At 36.7% G+C, this 20,530-nt stretch overlaps 1 protein-coding gene across 3 annotated transcripts in view; it reads right to left on the bottom strand.

Annotated features, from left to right (window-relative positions):
• The window catches only part of KIFAP3 (kinesin associated protein 3), a 135,933-nt gene that overhangs the window by 67,611 nt on the left and 47,792 nt on the right, over positions 1–20,530 (bottom strand). For all 3 annotated transcript variants that reach the window (XM_066371467.1, XM_066371465.1, XM_066371466.1), the window contains exon 11: positions 698–798. In XM_066371467.1, the coding sequence (XP_066227564.1) occupies positions 698–798 (101 nt within the window). The remainder of the gene's footprint in view (positions 1–697; positions 799–20,530) is intronic.

The following is a 20,530-nucleotide window of genomic DNA, read 5'->3' on the forward strand; positions in this document are numbered from 1 at the left end:
AAGAAAAAAAAGACATAAACACTCCATTTTCAGAGAAATAATAATATCCAGTGTTGTCAAAAGTGAAATGCTACTTGGAAAAATAAACATATATTTTTAGAAGGTAATTTGGCCACAAGTATCAAATTATACAAGTGTTCATACCTTTGACCTAGCAATCCTACTTTTAGGATTATAAACTAAAGAAAAAGAGATATGGATAAGCATTTGTATACTACTATATAATATTCACTCCACATTTTTCCCATTTGCTTATATATGTTTACTTACATCTGTTTTTATGTCATAAACTAGAAAAAACTAAACATACAATTTAACAATACTTAAATTATAGCACATTTATGCAATAGAATATTCTACAACTATTAGAAAATTTTTAAGACTGTTCAGTGACATGGGAGAATATTTATGGTCTATTCAGTAAATAAAGCAATCTATAATTACATATAGCATAAAATTCCAATATATTATTCTTTATGTAAAAGGAAAGGAAATATACCAAAATGTTAATGATTATCTCTGCATCTGGGATAACAAAGTTATTTTCATTTTATACAGTCTGTACTTATAACAAATTTATGTTATAACAGATTTTTAAAGGAAATTTTTAAGAAAAAGGACATCTGGCAAATGAAGAGAAAAAAGTGAAAATATCTATTTTTTAAATATTCTTTTTAAAAACACTGAACACACTTACCTGTGGTATACAGTCAGTGTATGCGAACATTGACTTAAAGCGGTCATCCATGCTGATGTGGTAAAGGACACACATTGCTATCTGTTTGTAGTTTTCATTGCCTGGGAATGAGAAATCATGGAAATGGTGATTTATATGTATATGATTAGTTTTTTGGGTATAACACACTCAAATTAATGCATTAAAACATTTAAACTACTGAATCAAATCCTTTTGTAACCCTCACCTAGAAAATAGTTCAAGCTCCCAATTTCAATTCCAAAGTCTGGAGCAAACTATCTGTGAAATATCACTAATTTTCAAGATATAATGTGAATTTGGAAGATATATTTTTGAGTTAAAAATAAGAATCAAGCCCAAGCCTAGAAATGAATCATTTTCAGCATCCAACTATAAAACTGGCCTCCCACCCTTACATTTTCTTTATCAAAATATGTGATTAACACAGTTCACTGCAAGCGATGATGTATAAGAAACAGTCAACAAGAGTGCATCATATTCCTAAGAATAAGCAAATAATAAAAATAATAAAAAAAAGTTGGATAGCATTTGTAATATTAAAAAATACATGATAAAATGCTAAAGGCTATGTACCAAACATAGTCTATAATGTAAGAACTGTCTCAGAACTTCTAAGGTAAAATAATTCTAATGTTATACACCTTGAAACAAAAAAAGAAAAGTAAATGATATATCATAGATTTGAAAAATAAAATGGGGCTTTAATATATCATGTAATTATTCTACCTGTTTTCAGATAGACCATATTTTAAGGAACTATTTATAATTTCAAAGTCAGAGATTAAACTAGAGCTAGGCAAGTTGTTTAGCGAAAAAGTTCAATCCCTAAAACAGTATACTTTTTGAAAACTCTGGACTATAGGAAATCCTCAAAGATATTTAGTGTTAAGAAAATCAAGCATATATGTAAATTCAGTTGATAAATAATATATCAAGAAGATTTTTAAATATTTTAAAATGAGGATAAGTTCAGCACATTTATCCTTGTGTCCACCATAGCACAAAATTACCAAAATAGTATTTTTAAAAAGTTTTGTATTCTTACTGAATTTTTTCATATCTTAGGCTTATTTTAAGATGGTTATAAATTCTTACAAGGTGTAATGCAGCATATAAAAATTTCTCAATAAATATCTGCTGATTGATTCTATTTTTAATACTTCAACAGCATGGTGACTATAGCTAACAATACTGTATTATATATTTGAAAGTCGCTAAGAGAGTAGATCTTAGGAGTTCTCACCACACAGTAGAAAAATAACTATGTGAGGGTATGGTAACTAGCCTCACTGTGTTGACCATTCTGCAGTACATACACATATCAGACCATGATGCTGTACCCCTGAAATTTACATGTTATATGTCAGTTAGATCTCAATATAGCTGGAAAAAAGAACAGTATTATATTAAATAATCACTCTCACTAAAGTGGACAAGAATTGTTCTCAAGCAGTGTTAGATTTTCAGAGAAAAGCCAGGTGCTAGGAGCTTACAAGGTGAGTACATAGAATGGTCAACAGAGGCAGTCCTGCCCTGTAGTGAAGAGCGCATGCGCTGGAGGTCGGCTCAACTTCAAGGCGTGACTCTGCCGCTACTGGCTTTATTGGAAAGCAATTAGTTCTGGATCTGACACATAATAAACCAATTCAATAAATAGCATTTCACACTGTCATTATTTATGTTGACAGCAACATTCTTCTGTTTTACCGACAGACCAGTACTATGACGTGCCCCTAATACATATGCTCCCTTTGGGTTCTTGACCCTCAAGACTGGACCAGAGTTAAGAGTAAAAGTAGGTGCGGGAGGCGGCCGAGGTTTCTGAGATGGGTGAGACAGGATCAGGGTATACTCTGGGCCTGTGGCTGAGTCACATGTCACCTTCCTGCAAAGCTCTGCTGTTCCAGAAGCGTGGGTTTGGGAGAGTCACGGCACCCACAGGGCTCTGCTCTCCTAAGGGCCCTTCGTTATTCTCATTCTTACTGGGCTACAAATTCCGTAATGGAAATAAGGTCGTGAAAAGGAAATCATCGTAGTCTCTAGATTATTGCCACCCGTGGGTTCCTCCACCCCCCACCCCCCCTGCGCCACCAATACTGTGACTCTTTCCTCCTTCTCTCAGACTGCCTGCCCGCATCAGAACTTCACATCACTCCTAGAGGGGGGAATGGTCGTGAGGGGGGCTAAGAGGAAGTGAAAGGACACAGAGAGAAGTCCGAGAACATTGGGCACCACCCTCCCAATGAGTTCCAGTCCCTCTATTATCTTTAAGCCTCGCGTGCCAGGCAAATCAAACCTATAGGTGCTTGCCCCCTGTGGGACAGAAAAGCTGGAGTATGACTAGCACTGCCCCAGGGCTCGCTCTTCTCCGGGAAGTGTGGAAGGTGACGACAGATCTAAGGGGACTGCAACACTGCACTAGCAGGGCTGTGTCACCCAAGTTGCTGATACGACTTTCAGATTTTGTCTGGGCGAAGGGTCCCTAGAATTCAATCAAGTGATTTGCAAATATCTATAAAACTGATTTTTGTCCCTTTTCATACTTATGTAGAGAATGAAAAAAGACAAACTGATCCTTGCCCTTTTATTCAGAAAACAGATGTAAATATTTTATAAATGGTCTTGTTACCCAGCTGTTGCCTTGATGATTCTAATTCAAATCCTGTTACATATCACATATTCCTTTCTCCTCTAAAGCAGTGGTCCCCAACCTTTTTTGGGCCACGGACCGGCTTAATGTCAGAAAATATTTTCACAGACTGGCCTTTAGGGTGGGATGGATAAATGTATCACGTGACCGAGACAAGCATCAAGAGTGAGTCTTAGATGGATGTAACAGAGGGAATCTGGTCATTTTTAAAAAATAAAACATCGTTCAGACTTAAATATAAATAAAACGGAAATAATGTAAGTTATTTATTCCTTCTCTGCGGACCAGTACCAAATGGCCCACGGACCGGTACCGGTCTGCGGCCCGGGGTTTGGGGACCACTGATCTAAAGAACTGCAATATGCAAATGATAACCACAGCATATACACCACAGGTACGTTATTCACTGATTCATTGATTCAATAATTACATAAATGATTAATTTGATAAAAATACAGCCTTTAACTTGACATCTAGCAGATACCTGATAGTGACAACAAAAGACAAAGAACTTTAGGACAAAAGTGAAACCTAGAGAGAAAAGGTCTGGAAATAAGCTGAATGCCTCTCTTCAAACACAGCTGCATATAGAAAGTAGAGGCTTTCCGGCCACCAACATTTATTATTACTTAAAGGCTAATTTGCAGATCGTGTAGCAATAAACAGCCATTAAGAGAGATTAAATGATCCAAGTAAAATAAGAGCTTATCTTTTATTATAAGCTAATAATCTTCTTTGTTCATTGAAATAAAAAAATATCTTGGTTCTTAAAACATAAGCCTCAAAAACCAAACAAGACAGACAGACAAAAAAACCACACACCTAACAATCTTGTATATCCTAAACAAATTCGAGGGTCTGGAGGGTATGATTTTCTCCTAAGAATTCATGACCAAAAACCATAAACTACAGCTAACCAACTGTGATTCCTCCACATCCTACAAATGGCAGGCCTCTCAGAAGGGCTCCTTTAAGAGGCATAGACATCGATTATTTCCTAACAGCATCTCAAGTAAAAACAGGCTGCCAACAGTCGGTATGTTGGCATAGCACCAAAGGCCCCAGGAATTGTGAGCAGAGCACTGAAAAGAGTGAATATTTTGAGAACGAGGCCTTAATGACTGGAGGTGGATTAGTCAAATCTGTTCAAGTAATAAGGCCAGGGTGGAAAAAAAATGGCCAAGTCATTACAATTCTTTCAGTATTTATGGTCATAAACATGAATCATGATGAACTCACTGGCTATTAAATAAAGAGGTCATAAGTACTTCGATAGGATTTCCACAGGAATTCCCCATTAATTAGCTGGATCATTATTTGGAAGTGTTCCTGAATTATCTTAGCAGTTGAGCAGCCATTCCCCCCAAATTGGTCATTCCCAGCTGAGTGCAGTTAATGTCTTAACAAACTGGTCATTAACTCCAGTAACTGATTTTGTGGGAATTACTGCACTTATAAAATATAGTCAGGAGGGATTTTTTTTTTTCTTTTTAAAGAAATTTGCAGCTGTAGTTCAGCTGAAACAGCTGAAAGAGGAAAAAAAATCAGCTCTTTGGGCTGCTCTCACGATCGATATTCTGCCAATTAAAGGGCAAGAGTAAGCTGATGAGTTTTGAATTTTAAAATGTCTTCAGTTTTTTTCATCTCTGAAGCGATTAGTAAAAACACCATTTAGCTACTAATTTTGTAAGACACTTGGGATTTTCCATTCACAGTTCAGTCACGCAGAAATAGGAGTTCTGAACACCAGAACTTGACGCCAAATTTCCGCTTCTGCAGTAGACCCAGCCCAACACTTTGTAAAAACAGAGTGAGAACACAAGTTATGGGCCACATCATTAGCCAGATTCTCAGTCCCTTCTACATTCCATGTCTTTGTTCAAAGTAACAAGCTCCCTTTGAAGCCACAAAGGCCCCTGAAAAGATAAGAGAAATGGGAATACAAGCACCCCTCTTTTAGAGGAGAGCAGCATGAAGGTGATATATCACCCCTAGAAAGGCTATGCGAACACAAAAGAGTTCAAAAATCACAAGTTCCTTTAAGTTTCCTATAGAGTTAGAGTCCTTAAAGCTCTGTCAATATAGTAAAAAAGCCACAACTGCAACAATTATTGAACGAGTATATTGAATATGTTGAAATATACTAAAATTATATTGGTGGTATATTAGAATAGCTTTGGTACATGTCTTCCTGTAATTTTATATTTATTAGGGCACATACTGCAGATACATACCTAGTCTAATTAGATAGCCTTAGTTAAAAGTTGAAGAGTCCAAGTTTTAAGAATGCAATTATATTAGCTAGTCTACTTTATAATGTATATATTTGTTCACAGTCAAACCTAGTAAAGATTTTAGATACATAGGGAAAATGACCATTTATAGGTTACAATGATCAGTATGAAAACAAGTAATAGTTTTGTGATATAATGGTTCACGAATAAATGACATTTGTGTACAATTAATTTAAAAACTATAAGAAGATAAAAACTATAAATCTACTATTACACACAACAGCACATTCACTAAATAAGTCCTCTAAAATCCAACATTTTTGATGCACTTGAATGCTTTCTTAGTGTGTACAACTGTATATTCTGCTGTGCAGTTTATTTTTCAAATATTCTCAACATGTTTTCAGTTATTTTATTACCTTGTCTGTAGTATTCTTTTATTACATCCAGAGCATACCACAACAACTTCTTTATAATACACGCTACAGAATATGCATACTTGTGGTACAAATGATAAGGACCAAAATAAAGCCCTTAACAATGAGTGCTTTCTAGCTTCCAGGTCCACATCACCGACTTAATGTGCTCTGGTCAGCTTTTACCATCGAGAAGTGGAGACACCCCAGGCAATATTCACACACAGAGTATTGGAACCAGCTGGTGATAGAAGAAGCTTAAGAAAAAAGGCTTCTTGATTTAATTGGGAAAACAGGAGGAAGCATAAATTTTACTGCCATTAATAACTTCAAGCAATCTTGATATGACTCTACCTCACCCTGACGGCTAGACATGTGCTTTTTGTTAAAGCATTTGCCACATCTAACCCCTATTGTTGGCTCACTTGATCAGGTAAGAAAATGTAGGTTTATTTATAGGATAATGAGGCCTATTAAAATTGAGAAACAGGGCAGTAGTCTATGAGGAGCTGCGTTCCAAAACAGATGTGTGAAATTCCATAACCGTTTTGTAATAAACAGGCCAAATGAAGTTATTAAAAAAAAAATCTACTTTAAGTTTCTTAAAGAAACCTTCATAAAGGAAACCTAGTTTTTTAAAAAATAGAAAACACCTCCTAATTGGAAAACATTCTATTTCAAAAATAGTTTTAATAATCAAGTCAGAAGAGGCCATTTATAACATATTATACTCTTCAAAAAATAAAGACAAGCTTTATTTCTTCAGTTTATGATACTTTTGATGAATTAAAAGTCATATTAATATGCAATGAAAAAAGTAAATTTCACATTATAGAGGAATTTCAAAGGTGCTCAGAACTTAACTTTTCCAATTTTCTTTTAAGGATCTAGGACAGAATGGTCAAAGAAAATAACCCTTAATTTTTAAGCAATCAAAGTTTAAAAAAGTCCAACAGTATCTGCTCTGGCCATCTCCAAAAATAAGGGAAATCAGACCTGTCTCAAACGGAAGAAATCTAAGCTTTATCACTTAACTCTTGACCTGGCCTGACTCCCTCCATACTGATAAGCCTTCCCACAGCCTTGGAAAATGCCCTGAGACCCACATTATTAAGATGAATCAGGTACCATCATTCCTCCTGAAACCACTCCGGGTCCCCTCACAGAATACAGCAACATTTGTGCGGATTTAGAAAAATTTAGAAACTCTCATTTACCTTTCGGTGAAGAGAATACAGTCTAGCATCACTCTGATTAAATTTAGGATCCTTTTTGAAGCGATCCATGTGGAATTGCGAAACACGTATGACAGTGTGCTGCTGAACCTAGGAATCCCAATTTTCCTGCCATAACCAATAAAATTAGTTTAAGCGCAAACTGGCCATGCAAATTAGCAGGCGTTTTGAGTAGAGACTGACATGATTTAACAAGATTTTAATAGGATCACTCTGTGTGCTATGTTAAGAGAAGACGAAGGCAAGGGAGGAAGCACCAAAACCGACCACATAGGATGCTACTGTCTCAGGCAGGAAGGGGACGGTGGTGGCTGGACCAGCGTGGGAGCCGCTGTGTTCAGACAGAGCTGACGGATCTGACATACTGGATGTAGGGCAGGAGAGAAAGGATAAAACCTCCCCAGTTTTGATTGATTACCTTGAAGTTTCCATTTATGGAGATAGAAAAGACTGTAAAACTAAAGGGTTTAGGGGGGACTGGGGATGGGGGAGCTAATTCAGAATGTTTAAATCTCGGGTACTTATAAGGCATCTGTAACGCCGGTGGCCGAGGCCAGGCAGATTCACATTGGATTTGGGCGATGGTAGAGGAACTGTGGAGCCGGAAAGCGTTGGGCCATTCCGTTTCATAAAGTCTCACAAGGACGGATGAGCACGCAGGCAGGGGAAACCGCCTCTCAGGCAAACAACGGCAAGAATGGCCTTGACAGTGGTGGGCAGGCCATCCACCATCTGCAATCCCTGAGCACAAGCACCCATAGGGGTACACAGGCCATACACACGTGGCACTGCCACGCGCTCACGCACCAACTAGGCCAAGTGGTTGTAGCTGGTAACCCTGCGAGCAAGCCTAACCCAGCTGCCCCATCATCCAAGTGGCAATGTCTGGAGTAAGAAAACAGGGATGGGGCTGAAATTATGTTTCTATTTATTAATACATCAGCAAAGTCTAGGTAGTAAGTACAGACAGAGAAAGCCCGGGGTCTCAGTCCTGGGGTGAGATGGGGTGTGTGTGTGTGTGTGTGTGTGTGTGTGTGTGTGTTCTGTGCTTAGAGATTGGGGAGATAGGGTGGAGGGGAGAATGAGAAGGGCGAGGTACTTGGGAGGAAAACCAGAGTCTTGTGTCCTGGAAAATCAATGAAAAAGGTTAAAGGAGGGGAGAACTGTATCAAATGCTGTTCCTAGGTTGAGTAATGTGAATGCTGGAAATGGACCACTGGATTTAGCAACGGAACTGGACCACAGTAGTGTGATGAGGTGTGTGGGGAAGAAAGATGAGAATAAAGGCCTGACTGGAAAAGATTAAAAAGAGTACAGAACAGTGAGAAAGATAATCGAAGGGATATAAACAGTTATGGAAAGGATAAAAGAGAGAAATAGACCCAGAAAATGAAGACAACTCTTCTGAGGCATTTTGCAATAATGGAAAGACAGGAAATGTGATGATAGCTGAAAGGTGAAAGAGTAAAGTGAGAGTCAAGGAGAATTTTTATTAAGGTGAAAGAGAGCATATTTGTATGTGGGTGGGAATGATCTACTGGAGACGGAAAACTTAACGCTATGGAAAGAGGGGAATTTCTGGAGGAAGGAACTGAAGTAGGTGAGAGTGAGTGGGGTCAGGGAGTGCTGACCTATGGGAGGCAGGGGCACGGCCGTCCATCATGATGATGGGGGAGAAGCAAAGTATAGGCAGAGACAGGCAGGACGGTCAGTGTGGCAGTGAACTCACAGACGTTCTCTTCTGTCCGCTTCTACTCCATCAGTGAACAAGAAAGCAAAACAAGGTCATTTCCAGAGAACGAAGATGAGGATGAGGCTGGATTTATGAGAAGGCAGAGAAATGAAATTCTCACCTAGGAGAGTGGGGAAAATGACCACACAAAGAAAATGTAGTATGACCGTGGGGCAGCGTTGAAAGCCTGGTATTATGAGTTAAACTGTACGTGGCCGGCTGTCGGTGCTCAGGGTTTTCTGTGTCAACAACCCCACACCAGGTCATACATTCCCCACCCCTTTCACAAAGTATCAAAGAATCTGGTGAAAATGACGAAGATGAGAGCGGTTGAATACGCAAATGTCCAAAGAATAAGGCAAGAAATATAACTAAATGTCTAAGATTAAGAGAAGGTAAGGAGTTACCTTAGACCGAGGAATGGGAGGGTTAGGGTCATGCCTAGAAATCCACATCTAAGATCAAGAAAATATATTTTTGGCAAAACCAAACATGTTTTCTAACTATATTTAAGCAGCTAATTTGAGACTCCTGGTGAATTATTACTATCAGGAGTGTTTTCAGTTAACAGTAATTTCAGTTAAAGGAATGCTCTAATTCAAAGTGTGCTCTGAGGACCCCTAAAGGAGATCCCCAAAGTCACACCACTTTTATAACAATACTAATATATTATTTTCCTTTTTAAACTCCCACAAAAGGCTACATGACATGATACACATGACACACATGATATATGATATCACAACAAATTGTTGAGTGAGATATGAGAGCCAGCTGTTGTCTATTAAGCCTGACTTTAAAGAGATTAAAGAGATTTACAAATTGTGAAACTAGGCCATTCTTCTGAGTTTTGTTTTGGAAAAAAATTACTTTTCATAAAAATATTTATGTCAACATGTAGATTTTTTCTTTTAAAATGAATAAAATATTTAAAATTTTTCTGTTTTAATTTTGCCTACTATAAATTTTCACTGATAAAACCACTCATAATTAAAAGCTCTTTGGGGATCCTCAATAATTTTTAAGAATTTGAAGTGGAGTCCTGAGACAAAAAGTTTGCAACCAGATGCTCTAACCACTGAATTCCTACAACCTCCTGATAAACAGAGAAGACTCACAAATAGCAGAGAAATTGTGGAAAGTGGGGATTGCCTATAGTTTACAGGCAGCTACCTTATCTGCCTAACCATTAGGTTAGCTGTGTGCCTCCTCAATTTTTATTTTAACAAATGCAAAAATTCTAATATGTCCAATGAGACCTGTGTATTTTATAAGGCAGATTTCCTTGAGTTAATATTCCTTTGAAAATCAAGTCAAAAATTGAAAAGCTGACGTGGAAACTCAAATATTGCTCAATTTAAAATACAGTATTACTATCATTCACAAAGAAAAAAATGTAAATAGACTCAAAATTGTCTAAAAGAGATCACCAGTGAAATCTGGTAGTTTTAAAAGTAAAATCATTAAGTGCATCCTCTGTAATGCACTCTGTCATGTGACATTTAAACCTCATGCACGAACCAGTGTTCTGAGAAGCGAGGCTGTTCCCCAGAACACATCGCATGGTGTATTTGTGCTCGCTCCTGTGCTAATCCTGTGCTAACTTCACCATCCCCAAGCAAAGCAGACAGAACTCAGCTCGGGAAACACCCAGCTAAAGCAAGTGAGAGATGCAAAAACACCATTTGCCTGGTGCATCACACGGAGAGCTAAGAAGATTTAGTTTTTCAAGCTGCTTTTGAAACACTATCAGTGCCTTCTCAAGGGAACTGAGGAATCCACTGTGACAAGGAATTTCCGTGCCATCTCCCAACCCAGGATACTCTGACATAAGGAAGCATTCCCGAGATCCGTCAAAGTCAAATGCCTGAAGGACTTATGACAAGGGAATATATTTTTTAATGATCTGATTTTCAGATGAGCCAAAAAAATCTTTAAACACTTCAAAAAAGTTAACTCAATATCATAAAAGCTTGAACAAACTGCCTATCATTTGGTTAAGTAAAGCCAAGCTTTCCAGGTCCAATTCAATTAGCATATAATCACATATGCTGAAACCTTGGCTATGATAGGTGTCCAAGATGAAAACATCAAGTTACTAGGCATAAGAATTTCAAATACAGGGATGAAAGGAACTGAAAAGATGTATAACTGATACTGAATTAGGCAGAGATAACTTCACAGATCCTTATGACATCTTAGGAAAATACCATATCAAAAAACAAAATAAGAAATGAGTCATTTTGGTGGTATTTAAGAAAAGAAAACCAAAGGAATATTTAGATATAAAGTTTTCTATGAACCCAAATAAAATTTTGAAACATTTGGAGAGAGAATGCAATTTTCTAAGCCTCGGAAAAGATCAAAACTCTTCAAACCAATCAATTCCAAGATGAAGTGGAGAAAGAAAAATTTAAATAATAATTTCTAAAATTTCTTATTTCTCTTTATGTGTCCCTGATGGCAAAGGAAAAAAGAATCAAAAATCTTTAAAAAATGCTTTATATGATAAAACAAGAGTAAAATAAATGCTGGTAATATTGAATTACAGTTCACTCAGAGTCTCACATGGCAAAAAAGCTGAATTATAACAAATTCTCCTCTGCCTTTAATAATTATTCAGATCCCCAAACCTTCCTCCATTTCATACACATTTTTCAGTTATTCAGCAAGTCTCACAACAGCAGGGGTCGCAATGTACTAGTTAAATATTTCAGGATACACAAGAAGGGAATTAAATGTTCACATAGCACAACTTTATTGGAACCTGAAAGATTCATGATTCATTGTACTCTAGTTAAAGTAATCTATTATTAAGTATAAAAAGGTTTTTCAGTTATGGGGTCCCCAAATAATAATAAAGAAAACCTACTTAAAGTCTGATAGCATTTCCAGTTGAAACAGAATCCCTTAAAAATCACTTTTGAGAAGTTCCACCACATGTACAGCCCCACAAAACTGCTATTGCATTTTGTGCATCTTTTAAAATATAATTTCTATATATAAATTGAGCAATTTTTAAATTCAGTCATCTGTCAACCTGAACAAATATTAAACGGTAAATTTATTTCTAATGAAAAAACAAACTGACTACTCATGCTCTACACACTAATTCCTTCTCCATGAATATGGTGAAGAAACTGTCGCCCAAGTTCTTTCAGTATTTGATAGATAGAGGCTTTTTATTTTTAAAAAATTTTCATTCCTAAGAATCACTCCAAGTATTTGCCAAGAATAACTAGAGTAATTTAGATTGTCAACTGTTCAACACATTAAAAGTCCAGCAGAGACAGTGATATTTCTGAAGATTTGAAGGGAAAGAAGTCTAATCACTCCCCTAGTTCAATGTTTTTCAACTGGACTTCAAAAACAATAAGAAAACATAAAATCAGTGAGTCATAAGTAGAATAAAAAACAAAAAAAGCAGAAAATATACTGCATTACACATAGAACTGATAAATACTCTTTGTGAACATATTAAAAATTATATATGTTAATCAAAAGGTATATCATAAATAAAAATAATGTATATTAATATACACATCACATACACATCACATACATGTTATATGATGGGTTATAATGTCATATGTATCTTACTATAAATTGGGGTAAAAAGTGTTTGAAAGTCTCTGCTCTAGATGAATTATTTCCTATCCCTGTAAAATGTATAATGCGTCCTTACCACAACTTTCATATAATCGTAATGGCCAAAGATCAGAGATATTAAATGTTTCATTACTCAATTGAGAAGCTTAGTTTATTGTGTTAAGAGTTAATGATTTAATTCTCCACACAAGTAACATTTACATTAACAAATGTAAAAATGACTTCTAATAATCACTTATCAGGTAATCATTTATACAACAAATGCCATTTCTTTGAACATAGAGCACAGACGAGCAAAATAGGTTTCTTCACAGTCAAAAGAAACTTTGCAAAGTCCATGCAATAGACATTACTAGGAAGAGAACCCTTCAGGCATTCATTTGGAATTCATTTTTAACAAAATATACACTTCAAATAAGTTCAGCTGTCATTTTCCAAGCCCACAGGAGATTAGAAATATATCATTAGAGGAGAGGAAAATTGCTGCTACGGAACTGCTGCTGGTACAGAAGAAATGAGAAGTGACAGCCAAGGACAAGGGGGAAAACAGGAAAACTGTACGTCAAGATTAAAACGGCATGGCATTCAGGAGCCACTGGGCAAGGGGAAATACCTGAGCACAGTAGTATTTGCAGCCCTGCATAATCAATTATCTCCAGAATCACAAACCTGAATCAGTGATAAAAACAGTTAACAGCTAATACCTATTGAGCACTTGAACCCAGGTCCTCTGCTCCAAAGCCTGTGGTTTTAACTACTGCACTATACTGCTTCTCAATAAAAATTTAAATTATATTCATGTTATTATGGTAAATTTAAGAATATATTTAACAAAAGAAGGGTGTAATCAACTTAAAAGAACTATATACAAAATAATTAAATAACTTAATAGTATAAGCCTGAAAAACTTTAAAAAAAAATTTCTGGAGGAGTGACGTCAGAGAAATGGCGATGTGAGGAGCACGACCGACAAATCTCCCCAAAATTTCAACAAGTTCATCAACCAGAGACAGAAAAATCTATCCTTGGAGCATCCGGGAGTTCCACACACTGAAGGCGAAGGTAGGATTGAGCGAAAAATTGACTAAATATATAATCAACCCTGAATGAAATAAGTCGGACAACAGAACACTCTGCCTTCCTCACTAACCTGAGCAAAGGCTGCTTTCACTTGGAACTGAGAGTCAGGGGGGCTGAGGATGTGGAGGAAGCTAGGCTGTGGCACGGACGTTTGTTCAAGCGGAGGAAAGAATGTGTCTGGTGAATCAGCCCACGCGAGCAAACGCCCGTGCGCGCCATGAGCAGCAGCTGCCAGTGGCATGCGGGGAGTGCGCCAAAGCGAACTTCCCTACGCCCGAGCTTCTCTGGACGGGCGGTGCGCCTCACCCAGCCAGTCAAGATAACAATCAAGCGTCTGGGGAGGGGCGCGCGGGCAGCTTGTAGTCCTTTCTGAAGCAGATCAGCGGATCCAATTGCTGAAATTAGCTTAACCCACAGTCTGCTCACCTCCCAACTGACCTACGTGGCTCTAATTGACAAAATCTCTCTCCATTCAGCGATCTAAGACAAGAAGCATGATATTTTTTAGTGCCTCTTGCTAAAGGGGTGGGGGCAATTTCTGATTGGCAGAGCTTTCATACTCAGGGATATATGCTAAAAAGACTTGGCAGATGTTAAGACCTCCTGTACTGCAGGCAACAACTAGGGCATCTTCTTCCCAGCCAAAACAGGTTACAAAGTGTGGAAAGCCTGGGGAGAGTGGTCCCACAGAGTGTTAGGCTGCTGAACAGGCCTGGAGGCTCATAGAAAGTCACCTTGAGAGCAATTGGCTCCCAGCCCTGCCTGATTACGCTGGTGGCTCTGACTGCCAGAGCCTTACCCAGAGCCCTGCGTTGAGTGGGGATAGAGTGGGGATTTGCCAGCTCTTGAGCCTCTTACTCCCCAGGCAGAGGCAGAGGCAGCTGCAGCCTCATAGCTGGATCATCAGGCTGCTAATTCAGGAAGGACAGACTAGGAGAGAAGCTCCGGGAAAACGGACTCTCTCATTGTCGGAGCCTGCAAACGCTAACAAGCCTTGACTACCAACAAGACTGAAGCCTAATATATGATATCGCCTTAGAGTCTCATCAACTGCAAATCTCTACCTAAGCGTGCCACAGGGGTACAGAGTCACCGACCAGGAAGAGGGAGAGGAAAGAAAAAGGAAGAAGTTAACTTTTCAAAATCAAGAAAAATCCACAGACTTTATAACTTGTTCCACTATTTTTTTGTTTCTTTCATCTTCTTGCCTTTATTATTATTTCTATTTCCTCCACCTTGGTCCTTTTATTCTCTGCCCGTCTTATTCTTTCCTCTTCTTGAACTACACTACCCATAAGTGTTACATTTTATTTCTTTTCTTCTTCCTTACTCTCCATGAGGGTTACACTCCAAAACCCTTAACTCTCTCTCTCTCTTTTTGTTTTTTTTCTTCTTTTCCTTTCCCCCTTTTTCTTATTTCTCCCTCTCTATTAGTTTCTTCTTTTCTCCTTTTACTTTTCCTCTCATTCAACCCTCAATCACAAACAAATTATTTAATTTGGGACTCAAGTTTGTTTTTGTGTGGCATTTTGGGTGCTTTTTACTTCGCTTTTAAACTCATTAGCATTCCTCCCAACCCAGGATCTCCATTCTATTTAGTTTTTGCTCCACTTAATACAATAGTTTTTTTTTCTTTTTCCTGTTTCCCTCTTATCCCTCTCATTATAGCTCTTAGTCGACCATCAGTTACAAGCAAATCATTTTATACTTGACCCAAATTTTTTCCTTTTTTGCATTTTGTGGGTCCCTACTTCCTTTTTTGCCCCTTGAACACTTCCCCCCAACTCAGGCCCTCCGTTATAGGCAGTTTTTGTTCCATTTAGCATAATATAATTCACAGTTCATCACGATATTTTCCTAAGGAGGAGGGGAGAGGAGGGGAAGAGAAGAAAGAAAAGGGGGAGGGAATAATAAATTATTATTGTTTTTTTTGTGGGGGGTTTTTTCCAAATTTTTTTCCATTCTTTTTTTACTTTTTTTTATACTTTTTATTCTTTATTAATTCTCATTAGTGCTATCAACAAGACCACTCTCAGATGCCATTAAGAAAAAGGAAATCGAATATCATGGATACAAAAGATAAAGAAGTAGCACAGATAGATGTGGAAAAATCTATGGAGAAAAATTTAACATATTGGAAACCTTGGAGCTAAATGACAGAGAATTTAAAATAGAAATCCTAAAAAAACTCAGAGATATAAAAGAAAACACAGAAAGGCAATTTAGGGAGCTCAGAAAACAACTCAATGAACACAAAGAATATATTACCAAGGAAATTGAAACTATAAAAACAAATCAAAAGAAATGAAAAACTCAATTCATGAACTGAAAAACTAGTTAACAAGCTTAGCTAATAGAACAGGCAAGATAGAAGGTAGGATTAGTAACATAGAAGACAAGCAACTTGAGGCACAACAGAGAGAAGAGAGAAACTCAAAAATTAAAAAAATGAGAAAGCCCTACAGGAATTGTCTGACTCCATCAAAAAACAAAACAAAACATAAGAATAATAGATATATCAGAGGGAGAAGAGAGAGAAAATAGAATGGAGAATATATTCAAACAAATAATAGATGAGAACTTCCCAAGCCTGTGGAAAGAACTAAAGCCTCAAATTCAAGAAGCAAACAGAACACCGAGTTTTCTTAACCACAACAAACCTACTCCAAGGCACATCATAATGAAAATGGGACAAACCAATGACAAAGAAAAAATTTTCAAGGCAGCCAGGGAAAAGAAGAATATAACATATAAAGGAAGGCATATTAGATTATCATCAGATTTCTCAGCAGAAACTCTACAAGCTAGAAGAGAGTGGACCCCAATATTTAAAGCCCTGAAAGAGAGGAACTTTCAGCCAAAAATACTATACCCATCAAAGCTATCCTTCAAATACAAAGGAGAAATAAAAACATTCACAGATACAGAAAAGACGAGGGAATCAGAAAACCCCCACTCCAGGAAATACTAAAGGGGGTTTTCCAACCAGATTCAAAGAACAAAACAAAACAAAACCATAAGTAAAAGTTCCACCAAGAACACAATAAAACCAAATTTAAACTGTGACAACAAAAGCAAAAAAAAAAAGGGGGGGAGAGGATGGAGATTAACAGTAGCAAAGGACAATGAAGTGCAGAAACACTCATAAGATAGGGTACTACAATGAATATGGTAGGTACCCTTTTCATTACTTAATGGTAACCACCCTTGAAAAAACCACCACAGAAGCACATGACTTAAAAAATGTAGCAACAGAGGAAAGAAGTATGGAATACAAACAAACAAAAACAAATGATAGAAAAACAAAAGAGAAGAATCAAACAAGATACAAAACTAACAGAAAGCAATTTATAAAATGGCAATAGGGAACCCACAAGTATCAATAATTACACTAAATGTAAATGGACTAAACTCACCAATAAAAAGACACAGAGTAGCAGAATAGATTTAAAAAGAAAATCCAACTGTATGCTGCCTACAAGAAACACATCTAAGCAACAAGGATAAAAACAAATTCAAAGTGAAAGGCTGGAAAACAATACTCTAAGCAAATAACATCCAAAAATAAGCAGGTGTAGCAATACTCACATCTAATAATGCTGACTACAAGACAGAAAAAGTACTCAGAGACAAAAATGGTCATTTCATAATGATTAAGAAGACACTAAATCAAGAAGACATAACAATCCTTAATATAGACACACCAAACCAAGGAGCATCAAAATATATAAGACAGCTACTTATCGACCTAAAAACAAAAACTGACAAAAATACAATCATACTTGGAGACCTCAATACACCACTGACGGCTCTAGATCGGTCATCCAAACAGAGAATCAATAAAGATATATTGGCCTTAAATAAAACACTAGAGCACCTGGATATGATAGACATCTACAGGACACTTCATCCCAAAGCAACAGAGTATACATTTTTCTCTAGTGTACATGGAACATTCTCAAGAATTGACCATATGTTGGGCCAGAAAAATAACATCAGGAAATTCAGAAAAATTGAAATTGTACCAAGCATATTTTCTGATCATAAAGCCTTGAAGAATTCAACTGCAAAAAAGAGGAGAAAAAACCCACAAAAATGTGGAAAGTAAACAACATACTTTTAAAAAATGAATGGGTCAAAGAAGAAAGAGGCGCAGAGATCAAAAGATATATACAGACAAATGAAAATGAAAATACGACATATCAGAATCTCTGGGATGCAGCAAAAGCAGTGATAAGAGGGAAGTTCATATCACTTCAGGCCTATATGAACAAACAAGAGAGAGCCCAAGTGAACCACTCAACTTCATACCTTAAGGAACTAGAAAAAGAAGAACAAAGACAACCCAAAACCAGCCGAAGAAAGGAAATAATAAAAATCAGAGCAGAAATAAATGAAATAGAGAACAGAAAAACTATAGAAAAAATTAATAAAACAAGGAGCTGGTTCTTTGAGAAGGTCAACAAAATTGACAAACCCTTGGCAAGACTCACAATGGAAAAAAGAGAAAGGACTCATATAAACAAAATCCAAAATGAAAGAGGAGAAATCACTACAGACATCATAGATATACAAAGAATTATTGTAGAATACTATGAAAAACTATATGCCACCAAATTCAACAATCTAGAAAAAATGGATAAATTCCTAGAACAATACAACCTTCCTAGAGTGAGTCATGAAGAAGCAGAAAGCCTAAACAGACCAATTAGCAAGGAGGAAATAGAAAAAAACTATTAAAAACCTCCCCAAAAATAAAAGTCCAGGCCCAGATGGTTATACTAGTGAATTCTATCAAACATTCAAAGAAGACTTGGTTCCTATTCTATTCAAAGTCTTCCAAAAAATTGAAGAAGAACCAATACTTCCAAACACATTTTATGAGGCCAACATTACCCTCATACCGAAACCTGGCAAGGACGGCACAAAAAAAGAAAACTACAGACCAATATCTCTAATGAATACAGATGCTAAAATACTAAACAAAATACTGGCAAATCGAATATAACACATATTAAAAAAATAATACATTATGATCAAATGGGATTCATCTCAGAATCTCAAGGATGGTTTAACATACATAAAACAGTTAACGTAATATACCATATCAACAAAACAAAGAACAAAAACCACATGATCTTATCAATAGATGCAGAAAAGGCATTCGATAAAATACAACACAACTTTATGTTTAAGACACTCAATAAAATGGATACAGAAGGAAAATATCTCAACATGATAAAGGCTATATATGATAAACCATCAGCCAATATCATATTAAATGGCATAAAACTGAGGACTTTCCACCTTAAATCAGGAACAAGACAGGGTTGTCCACTCTCTCCACTCTTATTTAACGTGGTGCTAGAAGTTCTGGCCAGAGCAATCAGACAATAAATAAAAGACATCCATATTGGAAAAGAAGTAAAGGTATCGTTTTTTGCAGATGATATGATCCTATACATCGAAACCCCCAAAGACTCCACAAAAAGATTACTAGAAACAATAAACCAATACAGTAAGGTCGCAGGATACAAAATTAACATAGCCTTTCTATATGCCAACAATGAAATATTAGAAAACAAACTCAAAAAAATAATCCCCTTCACGATTGCAACAAAAAACCCAAAATACCTAGGAATAAACATAACAAAGAATGTAAAGGACCTATACAACGAAAACTACAAAGCATTGTTAAAGGAAATCGAAAAAGATACAATGAGATGGAAAAATATTCCTTGTTCTTGGATAGGAAGAATAAATATAATCAAAATGGCCATATTACCCAAAGCAATTTACAAATTTAATGCAATTCTCATCAAAATTCCTATGACATTTTTTAAAGAAATGGAACAATAAATCATCAGATTTATATGGAACTATAAAAAACCCCGAATAGCCAAAGCAATCCTAAGGAAAAAGAATGAAGCTGGGGGCATTACAATACCTGACTTCAAAGTATATTATAGGGCCACGACAATCAAAACAGCATGGTATTGGCAGAAAAATAGACACTCAGACCAATGGAACAAAATAGAAAGTCCAGAAATAAAACTACATATATATAGTCAAATAATTTTTGATAAAGGGGCCAACAACACACAATGGAGAAAAGAAAGCCTCTTCAACAAATGGTGCTGGGAACACTGGAAAGCCACATGCAAAAGAATGAAACTCGACTACAGCTTGTCCCCCTGTACTAAAATTAATTCAAAATGGATCAAGGATCTAAATATAAGACCTGAAACAATAATGTACATAGAAGAAGACATAGGTACTAAACTCATGGACCTGGGTTTTAAAGAGCATTTTATGAATTTGACTCCAAAGGCAAGAGAAGTGAAGGCAAAGATAAATGAATGGGACTACATCAGACTAAAAAGTTTTTGCTCAGCAAGAGAAACTGACAACAAAATAAACGAACAGCCAACTAAATGAGAAATGATATTTTCAAACAACAGTTCAGATAAGGGCCTAATATCCAAAATATACAAAGAACTCATAAAACTCAACAACAAATAAACAAGCAATCCAATAAAAAAATGGGAAGAGGACATGAACAGACACTTCTCCCAGGAAGAAATACAAATGGCCAACAGATATGTGAAAAGATGCTCATCTTCATTAGTTATTAGAGAAATGCAGAACAAAACTACAATGAGATACCACCTCACACCTGTTAGATTAGCTATTATCAACAAGACAGGTAATAGCAAATGTTGGAGAGGCTGTGGAGAAAAAGGAACCCTCATTCACTGTTGGTGGGAATGTAAAGTAGTACAACCATTATAGAAGAAAGTACGGTGGTTCCTCAAAAAACTGAAAATAGAACTACCTTATGACCCAGCAATCCCTC

Source organism: Saccopteryx leptura, chromosome 2, assembly GCF_036850995.1.
Source record: "Saccopteryx leptura isolate mSacLep1 chromosome 2, mSacLep1_pri_phased_curated, whole genome shotgun sequence".
In the NCBI taxonomy this organism is placed as follows: domain Eukaryota; kingdom Metazoa; phylum Chordata; class Mammalia; order Chiroptera; family Emballonuridae; genus Saccopteryx; species Saccopteryx leptura.